This window comes from Engraulis encrasicolus, chromosome 18, assembly GCF_034702125.1.
Source record: "Engraulis encrasicolus isolate BLACKSEA-1 chromosome 18, IST_EnEncr_1.0, whole genome shotgun sequence".
Lineage (NCBI taxonomy): Eukaryota > Metazoa > Chordata > Actinopteri > Clupeiformes > Engraulidae > Engraulis > Engraulis encrasicolus.
Window position 1 is genome coordinate 5,428,521 of NC_085874.1, and position 17,530 is coordinate 5,446,050.

Sequence of the window (17,530 nt, forward strand, 5' to 3'; positions counted from 1 at the left end):
GCTAGATGTTATCAGCATGGACTAAGGTTTCAAAATCACCTGGTTGCCAACATGGAACTTGACCTTTAAAGGGGTATGCCACTATTTTGGGGCTTAATACAGTTGAAATCGTTGGCTGGGGTTTATAAAGGTGGTAAAGTGTCTTATTTTTCATGTTAAGCGTTGTCTTGCTTTAAGACAAGTTAAAAGAGGGAATATGTCGCTAAGCTAGTGAAAGTCAATGTATCCATGTAGCATTGTAGCATTTTCTGGTTTGCCTTTTTGAGGGGGGCTTCATATCCATGGAATTCTTTTTCAAAAGTTGACAATCATGCTAGAAGTTATCAGCACGGACAAAGGTTTCATGGTCCATGGTTGCCAGCATAGAACTTGACCTTTAAGATCAAATTTGAAGGTCTAAAGGTCAACCGAGGTAAAAACCGAGTTTTTGTGATGTACTTTCATAAAATACATGTTGTTTGCATGATGTATTGAATAATTAGTACCTGGAGGAGATATTTCTTATTATTTAAATCATTTTAGGTGAGTGAAAGTATTGGAACAAATAATGTTAAAGAAAATAAAACACTGTTTTGATGAGGATTCTCCCATAGCGGACAGCGCTGTCAAAAGCTGCATTTGGGGTTTTCTGACAGTGGACTGTGGAAGTGGTCGCGAGAGTCACCCTTCATCTACTAATGACTCAAATAAGTATCAGATGACTCTGAACAGTGATTAATGAACCTTTTAATCCTACTTAGAGCCCCTTTAAACCCAAGTCTTCAGTGAACAACAAAAACAAGGAAATTTGCCTTTCTGTTCCAATACTTTAGGAGACTGTATATTTAGAAGTTATATAGTCTTTATTATTAGGGTATGAATGAAAGTTATTATTGCAAATGGTCAATAACAAGAATGTAATTCATCATATTGTTTCTTTACTTCAATAATAATTGAAATGATAATTAAGATTCAAATGTGATGTCAGTACATACTGAATATTTATGTATTTGAAGGAGCTATTGTTGCTGTTATTACAAAAAAGATTGTGTCATCCAGATCATGTTCTATCCCTACGGCGTTTAAACATTCCACATTTTAATCACATGCAGGTATACAGGGCTGTCCATTCCTCAGGCAACTGCAGGCATGTATTGGTCACTTGGTTCTACAACCACATCTTATCAGTCCTAAGCTACTATGTGGGACTGGAGGTTTCCTTTGCCACACAGCCATCAAGTGTTGGTCTACAACTTTCCAACCACCTGCCTCCTCAGTGTCTTTGTTAATATGTACTTTGTCAGACTGCAACCATACATTTGCCTGCTGATTTGCTTATGCAAGATGCAATCCATATGCATCACTTGGTGGTAACATATCAATTGCCTTTTTGTCTTTCTGAAAAAAGTCATGTCTAGACCGATCAATACCCAAAGATAAGCATGTTGCTTTGGACAGGTGACACAAAAACTCAAGCCTGGGAAATTGCAACAGAACATTCTACAGTAGTTATGGGAACATCAAGAAAAGTGTGCAATACTTGCTCTACTCTTACTGTAGGTTTCATTTCCTAACCATGATATGACATAGCAAATCAGCAAGTATCCTTCATTGCTATAACCATTTGAAACACATTCGAAATAACAGAAGTCATTATTTTTTCTATGGAAAGCTTGTGAATTGATGGGGCAAAGCAAATTCACTGGTGAGCCAAGGCATATCCCATTTCATACCAGCAGCTTAATGTGCTTCACAAAGAAGAATAAAGCAATTTAGATGACCAGAATGAAAATACAAGTTTAAGTTAATTTTATGCTAATGAGCTATGATGAATGTCTAAGGATGACAGGCCAGAGCCCCACCATGATGAGCCAAATCAAATCATATTAAATTATAGGCCTACTAATTAATCAATATACAGTACCATGCAAACAATTTGTATTTTATGAAAGCACATCACCAAAAACCCGATTTTTTAATTGACCTCGGTTGACCTTTTGACCTTCAAATTTGACCTTAGATGTCAAGTTCTACAGCTCCAGGCCTTTTTATTAGAATACCATGAAAAAGTTGATTTATTTCCATAATTCCATCAATAATGTTAAACTGTCATGGATTGTAGATTCATGGCCCAGTTTTTTAACTATTCCAATCATTATTTTTTTTCTTTTTCTATACGTTGGCCTTCCAGCTCAAAAACCCCATGAATTGGGGAATTCGCATTATTAGAATATTGTTATAAAATCACATTTTTCTTCATCAAAATTCGGGTCACATTAAATCAGTTGAAATTTGGTACTTTCTACATAACACGCAATGGTCAATACTTGGTTAGGACATTCTCTGTCTTCATAATGGCCATGATGCGTTTAACATTGAAGTCAATGGCAAAAACAGTGCATGGGAGTTATGGAAGCCCAGATATCCTTGATGCTTTGCTGTCAGCTGTTCTTGTTTGTTGACCTGGTACCCCACACTTCACTCTTCAATATACCCTGTAGATTTCCATGCCACGTTTTGGCGCTAACTCACCAGTTTAATTCTAAATAACCAGAAATGAAACCCCATTGAAAATGAATGGGGTTTAATTTCTGTTGAGTCAGAATTAAACTGGTGAGTTAACACAAAAACGTGGCATGGAAATCTTCGGGTATATTGAAGAGGGAAGTGTGGGGCACCAGGTCAACAAACAAGAACAGCTGACAGCAAAGCATCAAGGATATCTGGGCTTCCATAACTCCCATGCACTGTTTTTTGCCATTGACTTCAATGTTAAACGCATCATGGCCATTATGAAGACAGAGAATGTCCTAACCAAGTATTGACCATTGCATGTTATGTAGAAAGTACCAAATTTCAACTGATTTAATGTGACCCGAATTTTGATGAAGAAAAATGTGATTTTATAACAATATTCTAATAATGCGAATTCCCCAATTCATGGGTTTTTTGAGCTGGAAGGCCAACGTATATAAAAAGAAAAAAAAATAATGATTGGAATAGTTAAAAAACTGGGCCATGAATCTACAATCCATGACAGTTTAACATTATTCATGGAATTATGGAAATAAATCAACTTTTTCATGGTATTCTAATAAAAAGGCCTGGAGCTGTATATGGTAACCAGGTGATTCTGAAACCTTAGTCCATGCTGATAACTTCTAGCATGGTTGCCAACTTTTGAAAACAAGAATTCCATGAATATAAAGATCACCAAAAAAGACTATCCAGAAAATACATTGTTTTGACCTTCAGATTTCACCTTAAAGTGTTTATGAAACGAAAACAAACGGTCATTCCCATTAAAGCCTTGTTTTTTCTGATGGCATCGATGAGACTTTGAACCCAATCATCCTGGAGGAACTTGTGAAAATGGCAACTCAAAGTGTGAATTCTGTGAAATTTGGTGTGACTAATGAGCTGGGCTGTGACATCAAAGAGGAGAGTCCCTGGTTTGCTAGTATGGCGATCTGAGAAAACAACACACATTTGATGGACCCACATCTTATAAAGGAACCAAAATTCTGATACAAACATCAGCGTGTCGAAAAAACCACACATCCAACCTCATGAGAAAAAAAAAAACAGCAGCACAAATCTATTTCAGAGGCACTGATACATCTGCAGAAAGTGACATGTCTGACAGGCGAAGTGACGATTGTTGACCTAGCCTGACAGTTTGTTTTTTCTTATGGTTACGGTTGCTAAGGGCGCTTTGCCATGACCCAAAGATGACATGGCGTGTGTATTTGTTGACAAATGGGGGGCATTTTGATTCAATTGCGTGATATAGTGTGATTGAAATGCATGTACATGCAAAAATATTATCAACTAGAGAAAAAACGGAGGTAATAGGCTGTTGGAGCAGCCCTGAAATCCTAAAAAAAAAAGAAGAGAGAAAAAAAGTAGGCCTACTCTATATGCATCTCCGTTTATTCGCTAAGCAGTAGCCCAGTCTGTGAGTTGGCTGTCCTCGACCGAGAGCACCACGGAGGCTGAAGCGCGGATATCCCAAAACCAATTTATTGACCAGTTGAATGGCAATCAACAAAAAGTGCATATCCCGAGAGCATTTGCACCGGTTTGGCATGTAATGTGCATTACCCTTTCCTGAAAACAACATACAAAGCAGATGGACAAGGTAAAACGTAGCCTAAAGCAAAGCAGTGCACGAGCAGTTACAGGGGCAGTTTCAGTCTGCACGCCGGCGATGTCAATTGTTGGAACTGCTTGAGACAACTCTTCAGTCCAACCATGCCCGTGATCTCCACATTTGTGGTGAAGCACGAGGGGTGGAAATGTGCCGAGCACAACAATGACCATGAGCTTGCTTCAAAACCACGCCGGTGTGGCAGCTTTTGTGATATGCACCGGAATTCTCATCCACATGTACTGTACATCTGCTTGTACGAGGCTATGGCAAGCGATGTGGGACAAATATATGGCAGGAAGCGAATGTCAACATAAACAGAGATTACACAATCTTCGATATGGTCAGCAAATGTTTTGGGGCTGTCATTTATGTTATGCCTACACTTTGGAATTAGATCAGAGTCTTGTTGTTACACAGGCATATTTGATTTAGCCCAACTGTACCCTATACTTAACTTTACTCAGTCTATCCTACAAGCAGATAGCCTACAGGGCGGATGAGAATCCGGTGCATATCACAAAAGCTGCCACACCGGTGCCTGCGTACGAATTGGATCCACAGAGCCCTTGTTTTAGCCTTCTCCACAGTTGGCCACAGTTGGCCACAGTTCCATCATTCTTCACAGAAGGGAACTTGTGCAAAGATATTCCTTCTGTCAAGTAGCCATTTTTGCAGCTGGCACCGTTCGGCCCTCCAGCAACACACTGCTTGACACTGCGCTTTGGTTTGGTACTAGCCGCCATTGATCTGAACAAGGTGGAATGAGGTGAACTCCCCCCTTTTATGTCACGCATATCATTTGCATAAAATTTGCATGTCACCAAAAAAAAACGAACATAACACTTTTTGGGAACGTTTTAACATGACTTTTAGGACAAAATATCACCCAGACAATATCCCATTTTATTCACAAGGCTTAGAACTTTCAGAATCTGTCCCGGAAATGGTCAAATTCCTTTACTTTGTTTTCGTTTCATAAACACTTTAAAGGTCAAGTTCCATGTTGGCAACCAGGTGATTCTGAAACCTTAGTCCATGCTGATAACTTCTAGCATGGTTACCAACTTTTGAAAAAGATTTCCATGAACACAGTCCCCAAAAAGTCTAACCTTAAAATACATAGGTTTTGACCTTTTGACCTTCAAATTTGACCCTAAAGATCAAGTTCCGTGTTGGCAACAAGTTGATTCTGAATCCTTAGTCCATGCTGATGACTTCTGGCATGGTTGCCCACTTTCAACATCTTTTTAACAATTTTTAACTAAATAACACTGTTATTTGACCGTGGTTGACCTTTTGACCTTCATATTTGACCCTAAAGGTCAAGTTCCAAGTTGGCAACCAGGTGATTCTGAAACCCTTGCCCATGCTGATAACTTCTGGCATGGTTGCCAACTTTTGAAAAATAATTCCATGAATATAAAGTTCCCAAAAAAGACTAGCATGAAAATACCCTGTTTTTGACCTTTTGGCCTTCAAATTTGACCTTATAGGTCAAGTTCAGTATTGGCAACAAGTTGATTCTGAATCCTAAATCCATGCTGATGACTTCTGGCATGGTTGGCCACTTTTAACAACTTTGTAACAATTTTTAACTAAATAACACTGTTATTTGACTGTGTTTGACCTTTTGACCTTCAGATTTGACCTTAAAGGTCAAGTTCCATGTTGGCAACCAGGTGATTCTGAAACCTTAGTCCATGCTGATAACTTCTGGCATGGTTGCCAACTTTTAACAAAAAATGCCATCAAAAGTTTATTTAAGCACCTTAGCTGCTGGTGGCAGGCTGACTGTTAGTTACAGTTCCTGGAGTAATGTTGTGGTGAGGTGCCTTGTCCAAGGCCTTTTCAGCCACGGATTAGCCTCAAACTTAGGTTCCCAAACTTTTTTCCTTGTGCACCCTCTTGTATATTTTAATGTGGTTCGCGCACCCCCTAAGCAAATGTTTTGGTGTACTTATGGCCACTCAAATATGGCTTCACTGCACAAATCATTGCACATGAAGAAGAGTCATTTGGGAATCCTCATTTCCAATAGACTTGATGTTTCTCCAAGCATACAATTCACCATACAATTAATAGCTACTTCATTTTCCTTAATGCTGCATAAAAACACAGATATCCGCCATTGCTCAATTCAGCTGGTGCACCCCCTTGTGGCAGGCCCACACACCCCCAGGGGTGCACGCACGGGTTAGGGCACTGGAGAGCACCCATATCCTTCCTACTGGTTTGGGATTCAAACATGGGATTCATTCATTAAGCCATTTGGCCATAGCTTTTACATGGTCATTGTTTACATGCGTTTGTGATGTCTGTCTATCTTTTCACAATAACCATGGCAGCATGTTATTTTGTTACAGAGGCACACCTTATTCCCTTCCTCATGGCTGATGGTAATAGCCTCTGCCATCTTGTAGAGGTGCATTGACCTCAGGCGGATCAGTTGTTCAAATTGATTCTCAGACTGACATTTCAAACTTGTCCTACAAATTAAGTTTTGGAAATGATTACATTTATTTTTCCTCTGCAGCGGCCATGTCACTAAGGCAACTATCAGAATTCTGCTTCCACTAGCGAAATCAGAACAGGCAGTGGAGCACACATGCAGAGAGGGCACCGTGGCTCCAATTTGATCACTTTTATTTTTATGTAAATCATGCCTTTATTGGGAGAATTCTGCACATTTTGTCAAATGAGAATGTCGCTGACACTGAAGATTCTCATTCATACAGGTGATGATTGTAATAATTAAAACAGTTTTTTGCAGAAGTGTTTTTTTTTTTAATTCCAAGTCCTATCATAATGGCGACTGTCTGACATGTACAGGTGATGACGTGACTGTGTACGGCGTGGTGTGCCAGCGCTGGAAGCCCTTGGTTCAGGACGCACGCTGTGAGGTGGAGGTGGTGCTCAAGGCCAACTACATCGAGGTGAAAAACGACCAGAGCTCTGGAGCCGTGGTGCTGGAGGATGTGCAGAAGGAGTTTGATGAATTCTGGGACAAAAACAAGCACGATCCAATCGTGGGTAAGGGTGTTGGTCAGGCACACCAAGACAAAATAAAAAAACATCGAAACATTTTGAGCCCAAAGCTTTTCACTGCTTATAAAGGAAATACCACAAGTACTGGAATATTATAATAACAAAATCTTATATCTTGTAACTACCCAACTGTCAATTCGAGAAGGGAAGGGATTTAGAGCAGTGTATAACGACCTGCGTTCTGAGTCTACCACCAGACCAGAACTGAAAAGAGCTTTTATTTATATTTAGTGTAAATGTATACATTCAAGAAAATAACCTGCTTGCCCCATCAAGTTTTCTTACATTTATTTGCTGTGTTTTAATACCTCTATGTCCCTTGTGATCTGAAGAAAAACTCCTGAAGAAAAATCTTGTTAAAAAATGATATTATTTTTTCTGTGTTTTATTGACTTATATGCTGTATTTTATTTCTGTTCAAGGCAGGAACCAAATTCTGATGAGCCTGTGCCCGCAGGTGTTTGGAATGTACGTTGTCAAGCTGGCTGTTGCCATGGTGCTAGCTGGCGGAGTGCAGAGAATAGATGCGTCTGGAACCAAGGTCAGAGGTACAGTATGTGGAGCCTTTTTCCCTTCCCATGTGAAAAAGTAAAGACATGGAAATGTATGACCCTACACCAGGCCTATTCAAATGGCGGCCCTGGGGCCAGATGAGCCCCCCCACAAGGTCAGGACAAGATGAAAACTAATATGTGTGCTATCAGTGGCCATGCATACTGTAATTTGCGATCACTTGCACTCCAGGTTGGGGATATCTCTCCTATGCATTCCCATGAGAGTGAAATCTTATCTAAATCAGTCTTATACATAGACCACCCTATAAGATAAGCTCGTAGTTATACAGGATTCTTCCTTCCTCTGCCAAGCATGGAGAGTCTCTACAAGGACAGACTGCTAAAAAAGGCAGACAAAATAATTGAACAGTATACACATCCACTGTCCTCTTGCTTCCAACTCCTGCCATCTGGACGCCGCTTTTGTCCCCTTCCTGTCTAAAAACAGGTTGAGGTTTTCTTTCATCCCTCAAGCTATTAAGGCACTTAACGAGGTGATGTCTTAATCTAGCCATCAGCTTTGTTGTATAGTATAGTGTATGCAGGTCTGTCTTTCCTGTCTGTTTTGTTTTCGTTTTGTTTTTGTTGTTGTTCGCTGATCTGTTATACCTGTCTGTGTCTCATGTGCCAGCGTCTGTACTGCAAACAAATTTTCCCCATGGGGACAATAAAGTACTACTACTACTTTACCTGAAGGAATTTGAAAACTTCCCCTCAGTGACTTGTAATTGAATTGAATATTGAATTGTTGGAGTTTTTTGTGTGAAGTATCAGCTGCATTTTTTTAAATGCGCTTCCTATTATGCCTACTGTTAAAGTGGCCTGTTGGCACGCAAACACATCCCTATTCGAACGGGACTAGTTCTATGTGTGGACATGGGGTAGTGTGATTTTATCTCATAATGTCGGTAAGAGAAATGGCAGGTTCAGACTAGCCTAAAATGTCTCAGTAAGCCATCAGAAAGTGGGAGGGGTAAATCTTAATGCACCATTGTGACAGTCTTGTCGTCATGTGCGTGCCATCTCCACAATATATTATTGGTTCATGAGCATAAGCTTATTATTAGGCTTGGAGGCCCATTGAACAATAACTGCCTGCTGATGCGTCTGAATGCGTTTCGGCGCATCTGATTGTGTTTGACCTTGCTTCCTAATTTTAACCACGAAAATAGTTTGGAACAACTCTCTTAAACAAAACTGAGTACTTACTTCTGTGTGTTTCATGCACTTAACCAGACCTCTGGGGACATCAGGGTAATTTTGTGCAGACCCTTTCACAGGTGATGAAACTGTTGGCTTAAGTTTACCAACAAACTCTGTCCTGTTCGAATATGGCTTTAGAGTCTCAGGGAAGCATTGGTTTTCCTCTTCCGTCTTTGCATTCCCCTCCCACAGTGCTCCAACCCCCAGGGATCTCTGTGTCTTCCCCTTACAGGCTGTCTGTGTGTCCTGGGGCTATTTATTCACTTATTCGCCCAGTCAAACCTTGTCAGCGCTTTGCTAGTCCAGGAAGAGAAGACTAACAAACTCCGTCCCAAGGGATTACTGGGCAGAGACACAACCTGTTTGAGTTGTGACAAGCCAGCTGTGTGTGTGCGTGTGCGTGTGCGTGTGTGTGTGCGTGCGTGCGTGCGTGCGTGCGTGCGTGCCCACTGGCAATGTGTCAGCTGTTAATTATTTTGTTTATGTGCGCTATGTCATTATGAGATGGCATAGAAATAGAAAAGAAATGTTCACATTTCAGTGAGGAATGGGTTTGGTCTGAGCGTTCTTTAGTTTAGAAACAGAGGTTGTGTCTACCTATAGTACATATGCTGATGGTAAATCGTGTTTTACAAACACGATGTATGTATTGTTTGTAAAAAATATTACATGACAAGAGAAAGAAACAGGTGACATAACGTGCCAAATTAATTGGCTTTTACATTTGTTAACTTTGTGAAGCACATTGAGTTGCACCTGTGTATGAAATGCGCTTTAAAAACTTGCCTTGACTTGCCTTGCCTTAGCACATTATTACAACTACGTACAAATTTGAGTCAAAGTGCTTTGCGTTCACACACACTTTCACACAGGTACACAAATGTGTGCCCACACACACACAAGAATAAGTATTTTTCTAGTACTGTAATAGGCCATTTACTCCCAGTGGTATAGGCCTAATAAATCATTTTATTAATTTAAATTATTTTATGTTTTTTAATGACTACTGGTATTAGGCCTAATATTTTGGACATTTTAATTGTGTCTCAATTACATTGAAAAAGTGGACTGCCATCAAGTGTGCTACAGTGAATATCAATACATTCCATAGCAATGATGGGCCTAATGTATTACATTACATTACATTTCACTTAGCGGATGCATTTATCCAAAGCCACTAGCATATTTACAGGGTATTGGTTACAGTCCCACAAGCTCCCTGGGATTAGGTGCCTTGCTCAAGGGCACTTCAGCCATGATGGAGGTGTGTGGAGAAGGGTGGGATTCAAACCTGCCACCCTTTGATCTTAAGTCCACTGCCCTAACCATTAGGCCACAGCTGCCCCTAATTTTTTGGCAACAGTGGTAGATGCCCTGAATGTGTCCATGTCTCTTCCCAGGGGAGTCTCACATGCTCCTGGTTGGCGACCCTGGCACGGGCAAGTCCCAGTTCCTGAAGTACGCCGCAAAGATCACCCCTCGCTCCGTCCTCACGGCTGGCATTGGCTCCACCAACGCAGGTGCGTCTGCCCAGATCGTAACACCACAACACACTGCGCCCGACTTGCATATCACGGCAAACAACATTTCTTGTATCATTCAAAATGTTGGTTGATGAAATTCAGATCAGCCTGTGTGCATCCCTGTTGTGTGTGTGTCCGTGTTCTAAGCTTTGTAGATAGTGTGTTTGTCTACATTTTACATATTTGCACTGTGAAGTCTTCATCAGGCCAGCCGGACCATTTGTTTAATATACATTTACAGTATGTGACTGTGGATGAACCTGCTGACATCTGCTGGTACTTAGTTGTCACAGTTCGCTTTGAAATGGCAATTGGGAAGTAACGTCTGGAACAAAAAAATGTTTTCAGAGAAATGAGTCGACAACACTAGCCAAACCAAAGTCTTCAGGGGATTTATTACGTATATGCTTAGTCACTCCCTAAGTGTGTACATCGGTCTACGTGCTCCCTGCAGGTCTGGCAGTGGCAGCAGTAAAAGATGTATGTGTTTGTGTTCTCTCACTAAAATGTGTGTGTGCGTGTGCGTAGCTAGCGATGGCAGCAGTAAAGGATGTATGTGTTTGTGTTCTCTTACTGAAGTGTGTATGTGTGTGTGTGCGTGTGCGTGTGTGTGTGTGTGTGTGTGCGTGTGCGTGTGTGTGTGTGTGTGTGTGTGTACGTGCTCCTCACAGGGCTGACGGTAGCAGTAAAGGATGTATGTGTTTGTTTTCGCTTACTGAAATGTGTGTGTGTGTGTGTGTGTGTGTGTGCGCGCGCGTACTCCCCGCAGGCCTGACGGTGGCGGCGGTGAAGGACGGGGGCGAGTGGCACCTGGAAGCGGGCGCGCTGGTGCTGTCGGACGGCGGCCTTTGCTGCATCGACGAGTTCAACAGCATCAAGGAGCACGACCGCACCAGCATCCACGAGGCCATGGAGCAGCAGACCATCAGCGTGGCCAAGGCAGGGTAGGGACGCACACATGCACGCGCGTGCACACACACTCACACACACACACACACACACACACACACACACACACACACACACACACATTTACATCTATCTATCTATCTATCTATCAATCATTAGTGTCATCATTTTGTAATTTCCTCTTCTCAAGTATCCCACTGCCCCAGCACACATAACACACACCAAAGCACATCACAGCCACTCTAGCTCATTTGCATGTTCCTCAGTCGTGCTGGAAAGGCGGGACGTCGCCATCGTTCACCTCCTTAGCAAGTCCCAGAGCGCCACTGCTGGTGTCCTTAGCCATAAACTCTGGTGGCAGCCGCGGGACACACGAGACGGCAGCGAGACACATGGTGTGACTCAGCAGTCTGGTGTGGAGGCAGCCCATTATTTACCTCCAAGGTGAGGCCCGTCAGCAGTTGGTAGCGAACGGAGGATCAGGATGGCACCTCTCGGCTGGATCACTCCCCCTCATTCATGTAAGATGAATTAGCACAACTGCGGCTGTGGCTCAAACAGGCTTAAGGCACTGTACTGTCACACCGGGGACCTGGCTTCGATTCTGGCCTGAAGTCGTTTCTCGATCTTTCCCTTGTCCCTCTGTCCCATTACTTTCTTGTCTACATTTAAACCGTCTTGTCCAATAAAGGCAAGAAAAGCCCAAAAATATATTTAAAAACAGAGATGCGTTAGCACAGGCAGCTAATGGACCAGTCTTCAAGTAGTAGTGACGACACCCTAAAAATATGGTGGCAGGCAGAGAGACTGGCGATGGCAACTTCAGGCTGGAGCTCTCTCATTCATAGTAGGAGCTGTTTACACGTGTATGGATGTTTTTGAAAACACATTGGTTTTGGCCTCTCATTAACATGTAAACGGAGTTTCAGAGTGCACATTTCAAAAGCCTGGTTTTAAAAATTGAGTTTTTATTTTTATCAACACGTAAACTACTAAAAAAAATCCGCATTTAGAAATATCTGCATAGGTGCTGGTTATACACACACACACACACACACACACACACACACACACACACACACACACACACACACACACACACACACACACCCAGCCCCACTTCATGTAAGATGCATTAGCACAGCCCTGCCAGCGGACGAGCAGGAGAGAGGGAGCTGTCAATTATGCTGAAGGCTAATGCAATATGTCTTCACATGGCCTCCCTAGTCTCTCCCTCATCGCCTAGTCTGCGATTGTGCGTGTGTGCATGTCTGGAGACAGTCCAAGGAGGCTTAAGTTATTAGCATCTGACAAAAAAGGCCAACGTCACCGTCTTGATCTGAGCCCTCTTCCATGCTTGAAGGCTTCTCCCTCTCACTCCGTCCAGTCACTCTCACTGCACTAAAACACAATGATAGAAAAGTGTTCTCTGTCCTTCTCCTTGTCTCTAGCTCTCTCTGTATACATATAATTACTCTGACACCATGTTTTCTTGTTACCTCTGATGCCGTTTTTCCTGTATTTCAAGACTTTGACACCTGCAGCAGTTTTTGTGTCTGTTTTCCTATCCTCTCCTGTCACCATCCTTTATTGTCTCTCTCTCTCTCTCTCTCTCCCCCTGCATTGGTCTTTCTACTGTTTCTTTCTATTGTCTTTCTGTCTTTCGAAAACTCAAGGTCACTGAACAGTAAAGTAAAGTGAAGTACACTATCAGTAGAAAAGAAAAGAGTATATCTTCTTATTATGTAGCATTCCCATCTGCATTGACCTTATAAGTGGTGAAGCTCCTAAGATGAGGAAAGGGAATGAAACGTCTTCAAGTTCCAACGTCCAAAAAAATAAGTCTGTTTGGGATGTCTGTGGCATGATGTGCAAATGTGTAACCCTACTTTGCATCTGTAGGTGTTGCTCTATATATTTCCTGTGCACTTTGTATCTGCTACCAATGTTGGCGATGACTATATTGTAAGTCGCTTTGGTTAAAAGAAGGAATGCAATGTAATGTAATGATAGAATGTCACACATTTCCATTTAGTCACACCGTTCCTTCTTTCTTCCTCCTCCGACCCCCCTCTCACCCCCCACAGCATGGTGTGTAAGCTGGACACACGCACCACCATCCTGGCGGCGACCAACCCCAAGGGCCAGTACGACCCCAGCATGCCCGTGTCGGTCAACGTGGCCCTGGCCAGCCCGCTGCTCAGCCGCTTCGACCTGGTGCTGGTGCTGCTGGACACCAAGAACCCCGAGTGGGACCGCATCATCTCCTCCTTCATACTGCAGAATAAAGGTAGTAGTGAACACATACACACACAGACACACAATCTAGAGACACCAAGAACCCTTAGTGGGACCTCATCATCTTCATACCTCAGAATAAAGGTACAGGCAGTAGTGCACACACACACACAAGCACTCGCACTCGCACGCACACACTCACACCCTTACCTGCTGCCATGGAGCACCCAGTTAGAAGAGAGCTTGGGCAGTCTGACTGGCACGATTTGCTGTTTCATTTGTTGCTTCCAGTGAGAATACTATGAAACATTCCAACATCTTAAAATAATCTGCTTTATTGTTATTTCAAAGCATCAAAGGTTTTTTTTTTTTTAATCCTCATGGACCTCAACACAAAAACGTCCTTTCTGGGTTGTTTTTTTGTGTGAATGTTTTCATCTTAGTGTCTATTTTTCAAAGCATTGACATTGTTCTTAGTATATCCACATGGACCTTATAATAACACAAAAAACGAGCAACCTTTCTCTTTTTTGTGTTTGAATACTGTACTGTACCCAGAGTGTGTCTTTTTATTTCCCTGGTTCTTGATGCAGCCCCAGTGGCTCAGCAGCAGCAGTAATTAGACATAACAGCCTTTTGAATTCTGCCTCTGTGCAATGCTCTTTAAAAGAAAACAGTGGTGGAACAGTAGGGTTGATATTGTATAGTGATTCAAGACCACAGTATCGTGATGGCCCCTTTCAAAGTTCTGTTACCCTTTGGTCCGGAAAACAACCACATACTGTATGATATGACATGATAGGACATCCAAGCTTCAAATCAATATCATTATTATTTTTAAACCTTAAAAAAAAAAGACTTGTAGCCTCTTGTATCCTATTCTACCTATCAACGATCATCAAAGACACGCATTTAAAAAATCCTGGGATGTATCATAGGTCAAATTCTGTCATACAAACCAAATGGTGAGTTGAGTGTGTCGTTACAGCCCTGTAGAACATACGTTATGCAAAGGCCCCTCTGCCGTTTTTAGCTGTCTTTTATCTCTCCCTTATCTCTCCCTTCCCTTATTCCCTCTCCTACTCTCCCCCGTGTTGCCTCTTCATCCTCTCCTCATTTCATCTCCCTCTTTTCTCCCTCTAGATTCATTGACGTCTCCATCCCCCCCACCCGCCGTCTCTCTCTCTCTCTCTCTCTCTCTCTCTCTCTCTCTCTCTCTCTCTCTCTCTCTCTCTCTCTCTCTCTCTCTTTCATTTCTCCATTGTTCTTGTTTTTGTTCTTTCATCTCTTCTTCCCTCATGTCATGGTTTAGGGCCATACAGACGGCGTGTTCCCTCTGCCATCACACTGCTAAACTCTACAGCAGGGGTGTCAAACTCAAATTGACTGAGGTATCAAAATGTGGAACGATGTCGCGGGCCGAACTCAACATTTATTTTAAAAAATGGACTACAATTGTGCATACATGAACTTCATACCCATAGTTATATTTTGCACAGACTCTTTCCCATCATATATGGTTGCTGTACAAATTTCATGTTGAAGTGTTACATTAATGGTATATGTAGGCCAACTGTAATACACATTTAAAATGATCTCCCGGGCCGAATAAAATGATAACATGATTCCTCAGTCTAGATTTTGCCCCCGGGCCTGAGTTTGGCATCCCTGCTCTAGAGCAGTGTTCTGACTGAGCTACTTCCCCATTCCTCTGCTTCTTTCTCCCGGCTTGAAGTGACTACACACAGGGCAATTTTGTCAGCTCTGTTTCAGAGCAATGATGCAATAATCTTTGTTTAGACTCTTTGTCACGATAAGACTTCTAACAAGAGACCTTGAATCAGCAGCTTGCAACTTTTTCAATTAATCAGTCATTTTGGAGCCAGCCATGTTGTTGCCTGGCAACATTGCTCAAAAATCTGCACTGTATCATTACCTGCTACTCTTCCTTTTACTCTTCATTTTCCCATGGACTGAGAGCTACAACAAATTATGTGTTATTATTGCATATTATATTTTGTGCAGCTGTGAAAATGTTGCTGAGTCATTCTCCTAATAACCCTCTTGCTCTCCATCCTGTACTCATTTCCACACTCAACACACAGAACATCACACACAGCCTCAGCTCACCTTGTTTACACAAATTCTCAGAAGCTCTCATTGCACTTTGATGAAGGGCAACATTTCCATTGCACAAATAAACTTGTTTGGGAGAATTTCTCAGCGTGCAGTCTTGTATTATTTGATTGTATTACAATTAAAAAACAAACAAACAACAATGTTGAATAATGGTGATTTCAATTTTGATCCAAATAATCGTGATTAGCATTTTTTGCGTAGTCTTGCAGCCCTTCACTCACGCGCGCGCGCACACACACACACACACACACACACACACACACACACACACACACACACACACACACACACACACACACACACACACACACACACACACACACACACACACACACACCCACCACCACCACGTCATGTTATCAACCCCTCTCCCTGGTCTGTGTGTCCTCAGGTGCTCCAAGTGAGTCCTCTTCATCCCTGTGGAGCATGGAGAAGATGCGTGCCTACTTCAGCCTGATCAAGACACTGCGTCCGCGTGTCTCCTCGCAGGCCAACACCATCCTTGCCCGCTACTACCAGCTGCAGCGCCAGAGCAGCGGCCGCAACGCGGCCCGCACCACCATACGCATGCTGGAGAGTCTGGGACGCCTGGCAGAGGGTAGGGAGTAATACACACACACACACACACACACACACACACACACACCGCCCGCACCACCATACACATGCTGGAGAGCCTGGGACGCCTGGCAGAGGGTAGGGAGTAATATGCACGCACACATGCGGATGTGTACCACTTTACCGAGGGTGCAGAATATCCCCACATTTAAGCAATATAAACACCTTTTTGCCTTTCCTGTTCTCATGAATAAGACGAGTGAAGTGAAAGAAATGGGTTAGGTTTGTAAACATTGCCATCCCCAGGACCAGGTCCAGAATGGATATAACTATGAACCAACTTTTTACACCATCCAGCTAACTAGGGATGTGTGAATGTTGTCTCTCTCTCTCTGCACGGTTGTTTCCTGATCCTCCACAGCCCATGCCAGGCTGATGTTCCGGGAGACGGTGACTGTTGAGGACGCTGTGGTCGTGGTCTCGGTCATGGAATGCTCTATGCAGGTCAAGTGATTAACAACAAGTTTAACAATCTCTCTTTCGCTCTCACACTTTCTCACTTATTTATCTCACTTTCACAATCTCAGTCATTTTCTTTATTTAAAATTGTGCCGAACGTTGAAAGTGACTATGAAATTCAAAGAATATTTGCCTCCATTGAATATAAGGAGGAATTTTAGAATCTTGCGTTGCTATAGAATACATTTTCAAAATTCAAAATTTAACTTACCGGTAAATCAATCATGAAGCTCTACATTGCCCCAACTGATTCAACCTACTTTTTATAAAACTGACTGATGTTTGTTTTTGCTTTTGTAAGGATGAACCTTTTGATAGTCATTTTTGTTCAGGTTGTCAATCTCCATAGTTCTTAATTGGATTTTACGTTGTGTTAAGATGGTGTTAACAGGCCACTACCTCTTGATATCTTGTTGTGTTCAAAACACTGTGCTATCAGTCACAAGTGATGGTTGACTGTTTCAAAGTAGCTATATGCATAACTATAGCCCGAATATAACACAACTTTTTCGTTCCAAAATTAGTGCTTTAAAAAGGAAGGTTGACAAGTCAAAGTGGCACCAAAAATAATGTTTTGACTCAACCTGAAAGACTTCGCCATCATCTTTCACAACAATGGGACAACGCTGAATAATAGAAAAGGCGACAAGAAATTGTCTTGTCCACATAAATGGTAATCAGACGTCTATCAGTTGTCAATGTCAACGCAG

General features: G+C 42.2%; 1 protein-coding gene across 1 annotated transcript in view; it reads left to right on the forward strand.

The window, feature by feature from the left end:
• The window catches only part of mcm9 (minichromosome maintenance 9 homologous recombination repair factor), a 42,279-nt gene that overhangs the window by 19,981 nt on the left and 4,768 nt on the right, over positions 1-17,530 (forward strand). The window contains exons 6-12 of the mRNA XM_063222290.1: positions 6,962-7,162; positions 7,600-7,725; positions 10,335-10,454; positions 11,227-11,401; positions 13,454-13,656; positions 16,135-16,341; positions 16,723-16,805. Coding sequence (XP_063078360.1) covers positions 6,962-7,162; positions 7,600-7,725; positions 10,335-10,454; positions 11,227-11,401; positions 13,454-13,656; positions 16,135-16,341; positions 16,723-16,805 — 1,115 coding nt within the window. The remainder of the gene's footprint in view (positions 1-6,961; positions 7,163-7,599; positions 7,726-10,334; positions 10,455-11,226; positions 11,402-13,453; positions 13,657-16,134; positions 16,342-16,722; positions 16,806-17,530) is intronic.